The sequence below is a fragment of the Barbatula barbatula genome (genome assembly GCF_947034865.1).
Source record: "Barbatula barbatula genome assembly, chromosome: 3".
NCBI lineage: Eukaryota > Metazoa > Chordata > Actinopteri > Cypriniformes > Nemacheilidae > Barbatula > Barbatula barbatula.
Genome location: NC_136764.1, coordinates 15,455,689 through 15,471,949, shown reverse-complemented (window position 1 = coordinate 15,471,949; position 16,261 = coordinate 15,455,689). Strand labels below are relative to the sequence as shown.

Genomic DNA, 16,261 nt, shown 5'->3' with positions numbered 1-16,261 from the left:
CCCAGTTTTTGTTTTGGACTTCCGTAAAAATTTCAGATGCCAAAACTTGGTTAAAATTAATTATGTAAAGAGCCATACATATGTAATGTCAGTACTTTAAACTATTGTATAATCTACTAATGTCTGATGAGCAGCTTCCATTAAGTTAATTTAAAAAGTAAATCTTTCCTACACCAAGTTATACAATTAGAATGTCTAGTAGATGAGGTTCATTAAAATATTCTTGTATTCAAGGCCACCCAAACAAAGAGGTTATGACTAACAAGAATTCAAGCTTTTATACTTGACGTCAAGTAGGTGATGATAAAACTTATTCTTTGTAGTTTTTTCATTTGCTGCTTTTAGGAAAAGTCTTATAATTAGTATTTAGTAATAAGAGCAAATTCCAGTGTGTTTGCCAGCAGAAGCCTATATGGTTTTAAACTGCAGTGCTAAATCTTATGGTTGACTTAAAACCACTTTCTAAGAGAATATTAGTTCTGCCTCAAAGCTTTTAACACAGACACACTTTCCAACTGCATCCTCACCCTGGTATTTCCTCACTAGATTTTTAAAAACAATGTATCTATGTAAATGTATACTAAACACAATGTGTATGTTGTCTGAGTAATGTGCTGTCTTGTGCCATGGCTAAGTAGGTGTCTTTTTCAGGATAACATGTCCAAGTCAGTTTTTGGAGGCTAAATGGTGCGGTCAACAGCAAGTGAAAGTGTGTATGAGAGTAAAGAAACCAGGCGCACAATTTTTGCTAAACTCACACTTCCTAGTTTTTGGTGTGTAAGCACGTGGGTTTGATCTTGATAACAGTGGAGCTGCTCAGTCTAGACCGGATGGCAGCTGTTGACCAGCCTTCAATGACGTGTTTCTCAATATGCAGGCAGCAGCTTGAGTGCAAGACAACACTATTGGTATGTGACAAGAGCAAGACGCCAATCTATCAAACACTAGGCCTACATGTCAACGCATGTCATCATTTTGGCTCCTGAAATTCAGCGACCTCAAAAATAGCAGTTGGCCTGTCTTGACAAACAGCTCAAACAGTCACATATATTATTATGCATACAAAAGTTTGTGATAATACCCATACGTATTTTCAGTAGTTTCTCAGCAGTTTCCACTAAGGAGGAAGTGAAAATGAGGAAGTAATTGTTTTTAAAAAAAGTTCACACATTCAAATTTACGTGAATGAAATTGCAGCTCTTATTTCTCTCCAGCAAACTGTAGACTGGAGAAGATATAATTATACTTTGTCTTAGTCTTATGTTCAAGTAATGAGATTAAAAATATTGAATAAATCTTCTCTTACCCAAGACGTTGAGATAATAAAAGAGTCCTGTGGATCGATGGATGCCCCGTTAAATAACTCTCCTCAATCCGTTTACATGTGTTCCGTTGTAAAGAAACAGCCTTTAACATACACATATATTTGTTTAATTTAATGTCGTCTGAAACATTTCTTATAAAACAGTCCACCCTGTCTACGATCATTTTGTTACAATTCAAGCTCATCGATGTGCAGACCGCTTGAGTTCTTGGTAGATCTGACTGCAGAATGTGAAGCACATCCCATTATGGTTTGGGCAGTCGTGGATAAACGCACGGTTTGATTCCTTACTCGTGTTCTCTCCTCCCGCCTACTGGTGATCATTGGTATTGGACATTTACTACATGAATAGTCTGAATCAGAATAACGTTTATTCGCCAAGTGAGTGCACACAGAAATTTGTTGTGGTCCCAGGAGCTATAAGTCGAACAAATTAAATACGTGAATTTATAATATATAATTTTTTGGTGTCATCATTTACTCACGTTCTTTCAGATTCCTGTATGACTTTAGTTCTTCCGCAGAACACAAAAGATTTAAATAATGTTGTTAACTGGCTCCATTTATCTGTTTTGGTTTTGTTTCCATACAATAGAAGGGAATGGGGGCCAGTGTTGTTTGGTTACCAACATTCTTCAAAATATCTTCTTTTGTGTTGTGCGGAAGAAAGAAAGTCATAAAGGTTTGAGTAAGGTAAATTATGACAGAATTTTCATTTTTTGGAGAAATATCACTATGATATTTGTGGTCACTATGGTTTTACTGCAAATTAACCCCCTAAAATATGTTTATTTATTGTTAACCATTTTTGTAAAAGTGACCATTTTAAACCAGTTGTGGTTATAAGATATGGCCTCACTGAAAATAATCTCATTATCTCCACTTACAACGAAATACTGTGGCACCATGGTACCATGACACAACGATTTTCAATCTATTTCAAAGAATACCGTGGTATTTCACCTTAACACTAATATAAAAGGACTACAATGACCACAAAAGTACTCTTCTTCAACTTTTGCATGACTTCTATCAAACCTTATGATTCATCAAGCACTTGTTAGTAAAACTATACCTTTCACTCATGGTTAGTTCCAAAGCCATTGTTTTTACACCCTATACAAATGCAGGTGGTCATTTCCCTTTTTAAAACAGAGACATGACCAGCTGTACCCATTGGGGTATTGAATTGGTGGTGTAAAAAACGCCCAGGAAAGAAAGAAAACTTTGGGGGTGGGGGGGTGTTTGAACCTCCCCCACCCTCTCTGCTGCCACCACCCCATCACCCAGGGACACCAGCTCGCCTTTTGTTTCCCCACCTTTTTAAACCAAAACAACCTTTTGCTTGGTAACGTATATATTCAAGGGACGTCTTGTAGGGGATTCGGCAAGTGCCACTGAGATTAATAGCAGGGGACGCTGTTAATTGCCCCTGATGGCAATGCAGTGTCTGCTTGTCCAACCCAATGAGATTAATTGGAGTGAGTGTCCTTTGGAAACAAGATAGGTTTGAAATAAGGTCGAGATGTACATCTCTCTTGTCTCTGGGTCCCCTCGTATTAGTGTTAAAGGGATAGTTCACCCCCAAATGAACATTATGTCATCATTTATCACTCTAGTGTAGATCAAACCTGTATGTGATTCCTGTGGAATGAAAATTAAGATATTTTGAGAAATGTCTCAGCAGTTCTGTGTCCATACAATTTAAGTCAGTAAGGGCCAGTGCTGTTTGGTTACCAACGTTTCTTAAAAATATCTTCTTTAGTGTTCTGTTAATCATACTGGACAATGACATGAGTCATTAAATTACTCCAGTGGGATTAAATGGTTTCAACAAGTTGCTGTTGGTTTCCATCTGCCATCAAAATAAACCAACACATTACCACTAGTGACACACAAAGGCTCTTATAGTTTCCAGTAAAACTTAGTCGTAACCAAGTCGTAACCATTTAAATCTCTCTGATTTTTTATATCGTTTATTTTTCCTGCAGTGTACAAAGAATGTGTTGAGATAAAATTACTCGTGTTAAGAAGAAACAACCAGCATTGTTTTCCGCTCCGTTTGCTCTTGAGCCTCTTCGGTTTTGTGTCCTGTCGCCATATGTGTGTTTGTCCACTAGGTGGCACACTTGTAAAGCAAAGCAGTTTGACCCAACGTATCAGATTTTCTCGGAACGCTCCACATTTCAACTCCTCGTTTCGACGCATATGTACATGCACAGAGGGACAACCACGGCGGATGACGCCGTCTCTTCCCACCTCTCGACAACAGGGAATGACTCTTGCTTTCTAATATTAGCTTTTGGTAGGATTCCAGAGTGTGAGTCTCTGTGTGTAGGTGTGTGTTTGTGCGTGCGTGCGTGCGTGCGTGCGTGTGTGTGAAGTGAGCTGATGGTGAAGAGAGCGTCTAGCAGCGTCTCTGCGCGCGACAGCGGTACTGATCCTATTCCGAGCTTGGCTATTAATCGGCTTACATTGTGTGTCTGTGTCTTCCTCCATCCTTCTCCCTGCGTTTGTCATACATCTCTGTCAGATTACAGAGCAAAAAGCATCATCTACTGCAGGTAGAAACTATAACCTTTTTATCCATCCCCAATCTTCCACCGTGAGTCGATTTGTGAATAATAAAACACAAAAATGGCATAATAATGAAATGAAGGAAACATATTTATTGAGCTAAAGGGATTTCCCTTTCCATAAAGGGAGGGAATCGGGTTGTTGTTTGTCCTTCAGACCACTGTTGGTAAATTTTCACCATTGCTTACTGGGAGCAACTCACAAGTCTTGCCATCTGAGAGATACTCTGACCTTGACATAAAAAATTGGCCTTTGTGAATGCTGCTCAGACCATCTGATCTACTTGGGTTTTAATATATGGCCTTGATAGAAGATAATCTACACTGTAAAAAACATAATTTTACAGCAAATTTACAAGAAAAACAGTGAAAACTGTAACGTATGTTTATTGTGCCCCAGCTGTGTTTTTTACAAGAATGCTTTACAGTCTGCAAATTTACCAGAAAAACAGGGGTAGTGAAAAAAACTGTTATTTCATGGAATATTTTTTTTACAGGATTTTTTAAAGTGATTCACTGGAAAAATACCATTTAATAACTTTTTTGTAAAGTTAAATGACAGTTACAGTTTATTTCGGTCATTAAATAATAGTTTATAACGTATTTAAAAAATAGTCTTTAAAATAAAACGATAAAATTATGTAAATGACAAGTTTTTTAACAGTGTGTGTTACAGCTTGGGTCAAGTTTTTGGCATTTTTATCATCCATCAGGTGAAAATGATCAAGTCTAGTAATATCACGTGTGATAAATGATGAGTAACAAAAAAAGTATGAGCCAAATCAGTGATGATAATTAAGAATGTCTCAATGAGTCTCATGACTCAACAGACATTCAGCATAAAGCTAACAGATGTCCTTTATCTCCTTAAAGCTGCTGAATAAAACATCCTGTGAAATTCAATAAATTGCTTTGTGAAGGGTAGACAGACATTTTAACTTGTCACTCCTTGCTGTTCACTTTATCAGACTCCCACAAATACGATAATCTGAGATACTGATTGAAGATCAGATCCCGATCTGAGTTAATGACAGAGAGGAAAAGATTTGATAGGAGTTTGTAAACACAATGACAAGCTGGTCTTTGTAACAGTCAGTTACAGTATGTGCTGTTTCCCATAATGTGTATATTCAGTTGGTCGGTCTTTCTGTCTGTTAATCTGTCTACAAGCATTACATTGAATGTGAAAGCAAGACCATACAATATGTACAACTGTTAGTATGATAATACAACTATAGTGACCTTAATCTCACACTAGTATTTAATCAGATGTATTCAAATGAGAGCAGGGGTCAGCAGAGCTCAGTGCAGCCTCTGGCAAGCCAATGATCTTTTATGTCATGTCGTTGTAAAGTGTGGTTGCCCCACCCTTTCAGAGGGTGCAGTGGGAACTGAGAGCTGCATTATGGGTAAACTGTGGTTGTGTGGTATGCTAATTCATATGTCTGTTGCCGTGTGCTGACATCTAAAGCCTGAGCTATACTAAACTCTTCTAATCTTGATCGCTGTTACATTTTAAGTAACTATATTATTTTTTATTCAGTAATATATATATATATATATATATATATATATATATATATATATATATCTTTTATATATATTATCTTTTGCAAGGAGATCTGATTAAATGTCTGGCGTGAATATCTTTCCTTTCTGAAGATGGCTCATCTTTCTCCCAACCTACCCATATCAAGGGTACAATATTAAATTCAAGTTTCATATAAACTATTAAGCAAAAAGTTTACCCAAAAACACATATTTTAATAAATATGCCTCTCATGGTATACACAGAAGATTTCTGATTACTGTTCACGCTGCTACTTTACATTCAAGCTGCAGGTTTGAAATAACATGAATTATCGATTTTTGGAGAACTTTTCATTTAAATACCATCAAGATTTCAGAAGAACACAGTTCATCACAAATGCATCTTTCTTGTCCCGTAAGTCTTATGTCTGGTCAGAACAGCTTATCTTGAGGATTTTGCACAATGTGTGAACAGTATTTAGTTAAGAGACCCTCTCATTATGATATACAAAATGTATATTATGATGTTATGATATTGTGCTTCTTGATGGTGATATTTTTATGAAGTATTATATCCCTACTGTATATAATAAAAAATAATATAGTATCAAGAAGGGAGTAAAAACACACAGTTAAGAGGCTGTCCTGCTTTTTAAACGGAGAGCACAGCGGTTGCCAAATTCAACTTGAAAGTAGAAAACAAAACCTTGGGCCTCATGTATAAAACTAAACTTTGTTAAGATTTTATTATTTTAAAGTGTGGATACACACAGTTTTTATGAATCCTGATTCCCCATTTTGTGCATTCTCCCTGTCCTTTCGAAACCTTCGATGTCCAAATTTGCTGTCTAATGATAATGATTCATGGCGGGAAAAAAAAGTCACAAGAGATACAAGAAGGATAGCAGAGATATACGCAACGTTTATACATCAGGGCTCATGATGTATACAATATATTATCCTTTAATCTTTAAATTCTGAAAGTTGTTAAAAGGCCAAAAATAGGGTCCATGGAGACAAAACATTTTGGTTCATTGCTCTTAAGTGGAAAACAATGCAGTAGAAGAGGATTATGATGTTTCCGTATTCTATATTTCTTTGCCATCATCAGCTGGAGGACTTCAAAGGCACACTTCAATAGGATAAAGCAGAAGTGCCTGAAGAGAACGTGCACAATGAATAGCTAATTTCCTGCTAAAGAGAAAAGGAGGCATAGGCAATTTGTGATTAGCATAACCAAAGGCTACATCAAATGGCTGGTTCTGCTCAAACAGACAGGGCAGGTCAGATAAGAGCATCTGGACATGAGGGTTCTACCATTTGTTGTACTATAAACATTACACTACAGTACAACCAAATGGCATCTGTAATCAAATGATACTGGACCTTTTAGAACGAATTTTCCTTTTCTGAGCCATTTTGAAAATTGCGGTCTCCTGGTTGTATAGTTGGTCTTCTAATGCCATGGCTGTAAGTGTCCAAATACTGGTACCACTTAAAGGGACAGTTCACCCAAAAATACAAATTCTGTCATCATTTACTCACCCTCCAAATCTGTATACATTTCTTTGGTCTGATGAACACAGAGAAATATATTGGGAAGAATGCTCGTAACCAAACAGTACTTGCCACCATTGACTCCCATAATAGGTCAAATTACAACAGTAGTCAAAAGTGCCCCAGAACTGCTGCTGTCCTATACATTCTTCAAAATATCTTATTATTATCCTACTATAGTAGTCAATGGTGGCCATGAACTGTTTGGTACAAGCATTCTAACAAATATACAGTATTTCTCTGTGTTTATCAGAACAAAGCAATCTATACAGATAATAAAAACCTGAGAGTGAGTAAATAAAGACAGAAATGTAATTTTTGGCAAACTGCTCCTTTAAGTATTTTAACTAAAATGTCCCTTATATGCAAATGACATCAAAATGTTATCTAATCTAAAATTGCTTCCTGAAACAAAGATTAAGTTTTATCTACATTGTTAACTCTTCTGTTTCCCGTTAGATCACATTATTTGGGTCACTCACGAATGGCTCTGTTTGAGAAACAGGCCTGATTGTTTGCTCCACCATAGTGTGCAACTGTTGTCAGGACAAATCGGTCCAAATTTATGTACTAGTTAATTTCCCTTTCTCTTGAAGTGCTTCCCAAATTTAAGTGGGCATTGTAATTTGTTTAAAAGTTATGCAATAATCTAAGACAAGAATTAAATTTTACAGATAAATTCAGAAACTGCATTGAAAACTTGCTTAACAAGTCAGCTGAAGGGATTTATAAGCCACTAAAGGGTGTGTTGGTTGGTATTGTATCACTGCGCATGCTTAAACAAATATGTGTGCAGTGCAGCACAACGTCTCGCACTATAACACACACTTACATTCACACAATGGGCCTGTCCCTCTCAGCTCATTGTACTAAACAGAAGGAGCTTTTGTACAGCCTGGTACATGGTGGCGGACCCGAGACTGCCAAAGAGGTTTCACTGTGCTCGTTCTCTTTTATTTTGCCCTTCAATTCACTTTTTCTCAACAGCAACCGGACACCAGGGCGCTCTGTGCCTTCCATTAGTGGAAACCACTTTCTGACCAGAGCTCATTCACTGCTGTCTCTGTCACAAGGTTCCATTGCTCCTTATGTTGGTTATGGGCATAGCAGCACAGACCTGGTCAACGCCCAAAACCCACTCTCACACCACACGCACACATACGGATCTGAAGAACGGAGTCTCATACTTTGTCTGCCTCTCTGGTTGGATTTATGTGTTTTGGCTAGACTGCTATGTATGCATTGACCTCAGTGGAAAGTCTAAGACAGAGCAGACTTGCCACAGGAATGTAGCGCCTTTTTATACCATAACCAATGATTTAAATTTAAATCATTGTTTTTATAAATAAATGTGAGTAGACACTGTATGCTTTTGTTTTTAAATGCCAAAAGGAGTTTAGTGATACATGCTATATTGTCAAGCAATGCCTAGTTTTAGCTACAAGTGTAAGGATTATTGTCAGTGTTATGATTTAAGATTTTGAAGAATATTTTGTCTTCTCCGAGAAAATACCTCTGCTGTACAGGAATGTCTAGCTGATTTTAGCTGAGAAATCAAGGTCACGGGTTTGACTCACTTACTGGGATTCACTCACATACTCATAATGAATGTTCTGTGTCTGTCAAATGCATGAATGCAAATGTTATGTGCTAGCCAGTAACGTCTACCAGATTCAGACATCTTAACACAGACATAGCAGGCCATTAAGGGTCATGGCCATATAGAGGCCATACTGCTAAAGACCTGATGATGACATGATGTGACCTTTTTGATGTAAAATTTGTATAAACAATCATGTGCATGTTGTGTGCACACAAAGACACACAAATGTGTGTAGTCACTTGAATTGAAACTCAAATGCATTTTACAGACACATGTTTGAAATATTATAAAGCTAGGTATTATACAAGAAGACATATCTAATACTTATGGACTCTATAGAAGATAATTTATGTTACGAAAAAGGAATATATATGTCCTATCAGGTGAGTGTGTGTGTTATGAATGATACATTCTGTGATAAAACTGATATATTTCCTGTCAGCCCCTTGAATGGAGTCTAGAATAAAAAAATAGACAGCACTGACCCATAAATTTAATGGACAACGAAACTGATGCGAGAGAGTGAGTGAATATGCTGTGCCAGAAATGGATCTAATATCTTACAATAGCTTTTTAATGTAGTCACTCTGTGTAAAAGACCCAGTTTACTTTTCTAGAGCAGTTTTAAGAGCAGAATTACTGCCCAAATGTATTTTTTTTTATACAAATATGTTTGGGGCACACCTACATGGTTGTATGTCTATGGAGTCCTATATATGTTTAATCCCACAGTGCAGACCTGTTTTATGGCATTAGTTCATCCTAATTTTTCACACATGTTTCCTTTCTATTGATGTGTTCTCTGTTATTCTGGGATTAATCCCTGAGGTCAAAGAAGCTAATTCAAACCATTATCTGACTGCCGCTGGGATGTGTCCAAATCAAGAGCGAAATCAAGCGTGCTCAGATTATATGGGAATAAGGGCAGGCCTGTCTCTGACCATAATAAATCGTTTCCCATTATGAAAAAAACATTACGGGGCAATTTAATATTATTATTATTATTTCTAACCTTTTAAATATGCCAACTGGCATATATCCACACGAAACGATCAGTAATAATTTTTTTTAAATCACACCATTTCTGTAGCATCATGGTTGAGTTAATGTCCTCCTGAAATACAAAAGGTTAGTGTATAATTTTGTTGCTGTCGGGCGGAAACCTTGCCTCTCCAAAACGGCAAAAGGTTTTTTTGTTTTTTGAGGAAATGTAAAATCACTGTATTTTTCAATTAAACACAGAGTTCTGCTGACAGCTGCAATATTGTATATGTTCCAATTTATAAACTGCTCATATATTTCTCTTTACCAGTATCTTCTGTAATTTAGCACAAAATTGAAAATGAAAGCTTTGTGAGTAACAAAAATGATGTTTGTTTGTCAGTATATGTCAGATGATCAGTGTTATATAATGCCAGACAACAGATATTGACAAATCATAATTTTCAATGGTTGAGAGAAAAATATAGTCAAGAAAAATATAATTGTATTGCCAGCTCAGAGAGTATTTTGATTTTTTTTATATCAATTGTTTTTAATTTTCGTCTATAGCAAATTCAATTTGTGATCATTATCTTCCACTGAAGACAAGTTTTTGTTTTCGTATATTGTTAAAGTGTGCTTATGTTTTACCCATTGATCTTTCTGTTCTCTCTGTACTTGACAATATGTTATCTGGCGAATTGAGAACTAAGAGTCTAATCATAAGATTTTTCTTGGATTCAACTTGTGCAGATTCGAGATTCCGTACAGTGCCAAAGCTGAGACATTTGTAGGTGCTGTTACCACTGCTTGTGTACTGTAGGTTCACAGTGCAGAATGGTGCCACTTGGTGCGAAAACCCATCCAATTCAATTATTGTGCTTTGGTTTTGCACACAATATTGCACAATGCGTGTTACTGTATACCTAGTGCTGTTTTGGGGCTGCTGGGATGTAGAGAAGAAATACTGTCTTGTGTATTAATACTGCTGTGGGAGATTACATTATTTTATGATGTACGGTGGGATTTGCAGGGTGCCATCTGGCCATTCACAAACACCCTAAACCCCATCCCCTGTCATCTAATCATAAACATGATCAAGGGGCTTGAATAGATTACAAGGAAAACTCAGCTCACTCATTATGAATGCAGACGACTACCTATACAAATGAAATCTCAAAACAGTATGATATGGTTCAAGTGGCTTCTTGAAAAATCTTGACAATGCAGTGCAAGAAGATAAATTTGTATATCGAATAATGACAGCTTGAAAATGAATCCATTTAGCAGTGCAATGATATACTGTAACAGCATATGATTTAAAATAGTATGACATAATCTCAATTGGACAAGTGTTGTTCTTATAACTGATGTTACTCACATTAAGGAGGGACTGCTGAGATGCTGCACGTACGGGAGACAATCTCTTACTCAGGATCGATCATGTTCTGACATCCTGACAGGCCACTGAAATTACGCCAGAGATTTATTGTGTTTACAGGCTGGGATTCGTTTAATAGGCCATCATCACAATAGCAGAATAAATTCATAACATACCACGCTGACGTACGATTACCATAATACAGAATTGATGCTAACTTGGGCACTATTGGCAATGATGATTTCAATACAGCATCTATAAATAATCAGCATTATGAAGCAAAAACAGCTAAATGTAACCGTTCGTGTTTACAGAGGAATGGTTGCTCCCTTCGAAATTTCACTTATAATATGTCCCTGCACCGTTTTCATTTCATTTCCCTTGTTGTTGACAAAATTTCATGTCACTGTGCTCACCAACGCTGCTGCCAAAATCCTGATTTATGCCAAGATTAATTGTGAGCAATTTGTCCAGAGACGAAAGCAAAAACAGCTGCTATAATCACTGTGCAATATGAGAGCCAGACGGGATGGACATGTGCTGGGAAGAGCCAATGTTATGTTGCTTACAAATCCACATTCTATAGTGTGTCCAGTTGCAAATATTAAAAACAAGTTGATTACATTCATTTCAGTTCATTTATATTTAACACAAGTTAATAAAGTATGTTAATAAAACACGTATTAAATAAGACACAATTAGAAACTCAACTCTACAAAGGTGAAATGTTCTTTACCGAAATTGAACGTTCATGTGAATAAAGGTTACCGTGCAAGACCAAAATCAAAACATAAATACACATTAGCCAATCCAGTGATTCAATGCAAACCTGAGCGCTTGTGTTTCATGTGTCGAAGAGGAGGTTGCCTCTACGAGATCAGAGAGGGTCATTCATAAAACATGATCATCTAAAAATAAATCTGCTTTTACCACAACTGCTTTCTAATCAGGCCCACCACTTTCGTTGTTTGTTTCAATACATGTTGTCTTTACATGTTCTGTGTACAGATGAGCCATTGACTTTGTCAGACACTTTCTGGTTCTGAAAAGGGATATAACACGTAAAAACTAAAATCATGTTGTTTTTTTTTACCCCACATCAAAATCTGTATATGACTCTTCTGTGGAACACTATTTTAAAAGATATTTTAGTGGTTTTGTGTTCGAACCTAGATTTTTGCAATAGTTCATAATTTACTGTATGATTTATAGTATCTCAGTCTAAGTATATTACAAATATGGTTATGCCATTGCCCAATTCACCCAAAAACTGATATTAGTGCAAATAAATGATTTTCATATTTAGCCATAAAGTTAAAGATATCTACCAAATACATGACCGCCATGAAGAAAGATCAAAATCGTTGCTGAAATATCCCACGTCTGCACGCTCTAAAATAGAAATATCCTATAAAGTTGATTATTAAAACTCTGGATTAACACAGACAATATCGTGCAGCACCCAGTATCAGGTTCTGCGTGGCTTTACATAATGCTCCCTCAGTTGAGCTTCTACGTGAAAGCTAACTACAACTTCTTGGCAGTGGATAGTTTATCCGATCTTGTGTATTCAAACATTTGCACTGAACGCACGGGCAGACTTGACCAGAATGAAGCAATGCGTTTATCAATCCGTCTACTGCCTATTCTCGTAAGGACCCTGTTTATACCACCACTTGCCTACTTGAACAAGCGAGTCTCCTTTAAGAAAGTGTCAAGTCTCACCTTCCCAACCCTGAGCTGAAAGGTAGCTCGGTTCCATGATTGGGCGGTCAAGGGTAGGGTCTGGAACCACGTGACATTCTTCCAACCCTGGGACGCCATTTTGGAGGAAAGTTTGGAATTTCTGACACATAGGAAGAAAAAAGAGGAGGAGATAACGAAAAGAAGTTTGACGTTTAGGTAAACAATCTCCAGTCCTCCGAAGGGGAAGAACAATGAAATGCGGACGCGTTGATTTGAGTCGCCTGTGTTTACGCAGAGCCCGTGCAAGCGATTGCCAGTGAGGTGTATTTTTGCAGTTTGGGGAGTTTTTATGAAAGCCCCCCTGCAGGGGTGTGTGCAGTCTTTCCCCCGCAGGCGCGGAGGCTGAATCTCGGCTTCTGTGTGTCTTTTGAATGGCAGTGGAGGGCTGTCAGCGGACTACAACTCAATACTGTGGTGTCGCGCGAGTGTCAGCTTGAAGAAGTGCAGCTTGCGCTCGACTCACAAAACCCATCGGCTTGTTTTCATATCAGCCCGGAACCCCCTTGTGTTTACCGGATAAACATTTGAGTTTCATGCCGACTGCGTCCAAGTTACCCCTCTTTTATACTTTGGACGGACTCGGTAACGTCAGTGCTTTAGTATCGCGTGTGTTGTGGGTTTGAGAGCTCCGCGGGACTGGTTATCGTGCACGAGACCAACCGAAACATGCCCGTCAGGAAGAAAGGTAATAATAATATTCTTAATAACTCCACAAAACTCATTACAAAGGTCGGACGTTAACAACCAAACTCTTGTTTAAACTTATGCGACCATGTTAACCGCAGATTTAATTTGGTGTATGTAACAAGTTAGTGCGACTTTGTTGTTCGTTAGACACCTCTTTCGGGTTTTTCAAAACAAGACTTAGTATGTGTTCACCTTCCTGGTGAAATAGAGATGCTGAATTGAAACAGAAAAACACGTTGTGTGCTGTCATACGACATTTGACGTTATGCTTGCTGCAGTATGAAACTCACGACGACTTTAATATGTGTTTTGTGTAGATGCACAGCGGGCTCTGGTACTGCTGGAGGAATACCGGTCCAAACTAGGTAACACCGAAGACAGACAGCTACGAAACTCCATCCAGAGAGTCATCGACATCTTCCAGAGTAACCTCTTCCAGGCCCTCATAGGTACAAGAGTGTATATTACCTACTCAAAGTGAAAGTACTGTGTCATGCTGCAAGCGGTATTGTGTGATCACCAGCTCATGTTCATCTGATACTTTGAAGCCTCTCTGTTTTAATGTCTCTTTCGACTTTGTTTGTGGTTTCGTATCAGGAAACGTTGTATTTACAACAGGAGCAAATTACTGAACGTTCTTGTGAGGTCTGTGATTAAGTGGCATAATTGGGAACATCTTTTTCCCTCCAGAAGTTTGGTGGTAGCTTGTAATTGCACCGGGGTGTTGAGTAGTAAAAGCTACTAAACCATCCCGTCATTTATTGAGCATGGCCACAGTTTTCAGTCGAGTGAGAACTTATTGACGTAAAAGTTGACTTTAATACAAAAGCTAACTTTGTTTCTAGAATTTGTACTATTTGTGGATTTTCATACGGTTTAACTTCTACTTAATTTTGGATTTTCACAAAGAGGTCTGATTGTACATACGTTTATTTCTAGCAGTTTATTGTGAGAAACAGCAATACAGTGTTTCTTAGTTCTCTCAGGTCTGCCGTTAACAAACTAGGCAACCACAAGGAATGTTGAACAGCCTGTTTGAGTTTCTCTGGGGTTGACTGGCGGTGTGCCAGTGACTCCCTGTTTTTGACCCTCAAGGTGTGGAGGCTCCCTGTAATAACTTGATGCTGTACTTCCCATAGAAAAAGCATTGAAATAGTTTTTACTTTTGGCTAGTTATCTCGCTTTCACCTCCCAGTAAGCAGTTTTAAATGGTGCTGTCACTTACTCGGATATGGATAATCGTTCCCTAAATATTAGCAAAGAAAAGGTCAAACAGTCAGAAGATTCTCTATAAAGATGTCTTGGATCTTGTAGAGCTCAGATTGAAACCCTGACAAAAGCCCTATTCGGATGGTAATTGTTTCTCATAGGGACTTATTTTCACCATTTACAGGGGTACATTGGTGATTTTATTGAGGTCCTAATCCAGGATGTCTGTGGAAAAACAATTACCCACTGTTTTTAGACAACACCAAGGTTGTGAAAAAATCCAAAATACCTGTTTGTAAGTCCGCTCTGACCACTTAAAATCGTTAGTGTGTTGCTCTTCAGGAGGTTAATGGATTATAGTGTCTGATGCATTAAAAAAAATACCGTTAATGGCTGAATAAACAGCACAACATGACTCACATAACGTCACATCACACGCGCACCTGCAGCGCTTAAGAGAGAAATGGCAGAAAGTGCATCCTTTTGGCTTTCACATAAGTTCTAGCTAACTTGACAGATAGATCAGGATCGCTGCTTCACTACACAGAGTGGGAGATGATAAGAATAGAAAGAAGACAAGAAAAAACATGGAAACATTCGAAATTGGCATTTTAAAATATCAATTTATTTCATTATAAATATTATATGCGTGCAAATTGTCATGTGACTGAGAACGTGAGAAGTGCATTTTCCGGGTTTGCAGGATTACAAACTCACACCTCCACTGTGAATTTATGTCTGTCAGAACACACAAGTTTATCACAGAGGAGCCATGCAGATTTATTTTTACAGATGAGAAACAATAACCATCCGAATACGGCTAAGGTCTCTAAACTAAGTCCTAGAGACTTGCGCCTAGGGCTGCACGATTTGAGGAAAATATCACATTGCAATTATTGAGGTAAAAATTGCGATTGTGATTACGATAAACTTGGTATTATGAGTCAACTTGGTTGCTATCAAGGAAAATGCACACACAGATAACTGAAAATGCTGAAATTTGTATTTCTCAACTGAGATATACAGTTCAAACTAGAAATGCACAAAGTTTTCAAATTAAAATAAAATGTTATAAAATTAAATGACAGTAACATCTTTGCATTACTGAATTAAATTAACTCAAAAAAAAAAATATTCTCAACAGTACAGGTAAATAAAACAAATTGAACATAAATACGGATGTACACATTTTAAGGAGAATAATCCCAACAAACGGACATTTAAGCAGTATGTAACATATGCTTGTATGAACTCTTTAAGAAACTGGATATATTATATCTCAGAGACTGGATAAAAAATGTGTGGTTCGCTATGTAAAACTTAAACCTCTATAATCTTTGTTCTTACTCAACCAACTGGTTGAATCCCCTTTTTAAAACATTCTATTTAGTACTTTTTTTTAGAACCTTAGTTTTGCAAATTCTGCACAGTACCTCTCTCTGCTCAGTGTCTGATATCCTGAAACAAAAATATCGCCAAAGAACAGAGGTAGCATTTTTTGTGGGCACAAGTTTAGTGTTGGCATGCTCTGCATCCATTTTCTCCCGTCTCCACACTGCCCCCCGCAAGTCACGTGACCAAGCACACGCGCCACCACCAATCAAAGACGACTTGTTTTTATTCTCGCGTAGAAAATGGGCATATTTCTCTTAGAATGGAGGTCTTGT

At 37.6% G+C, this 16,261-nt stretch overlaps 1 protein-coding gene across 13 annotated transcripts in view; it reads left to right on the top strand.

Annotated features, from left to right (window-relative positions):
• The first annotated feature begins 12,718 nt into the window (after window positions 1–12,718).
• dlg1b (discs large MAGUK scaffold protein 1b) overlaps window positions 12,719–16,261 on the top strand; it is an 82,445-nt gene continuing 78,902 nt past the window's right edge. For all 13 annotated transcript variants that reach the window (XM_079453162.1, XM_079453161.1, XM_079453159.1 and 10 more), the window contains exons 1-2: window positions 12,719–13,383; window positions 13,703–13,834. In XM_079453162.1, the coding sequence (XP_079309288.1) occupies window positions 13,365–13,383; window positions 13,703–13,834 (151 nt within the window). In that variant the 5' untranslated portion in view covers window positions 12,719–13,364. The remainder of the gene's footprint in view (window positions 13,384–13,702; window positions 13,835–16,261) is intronic.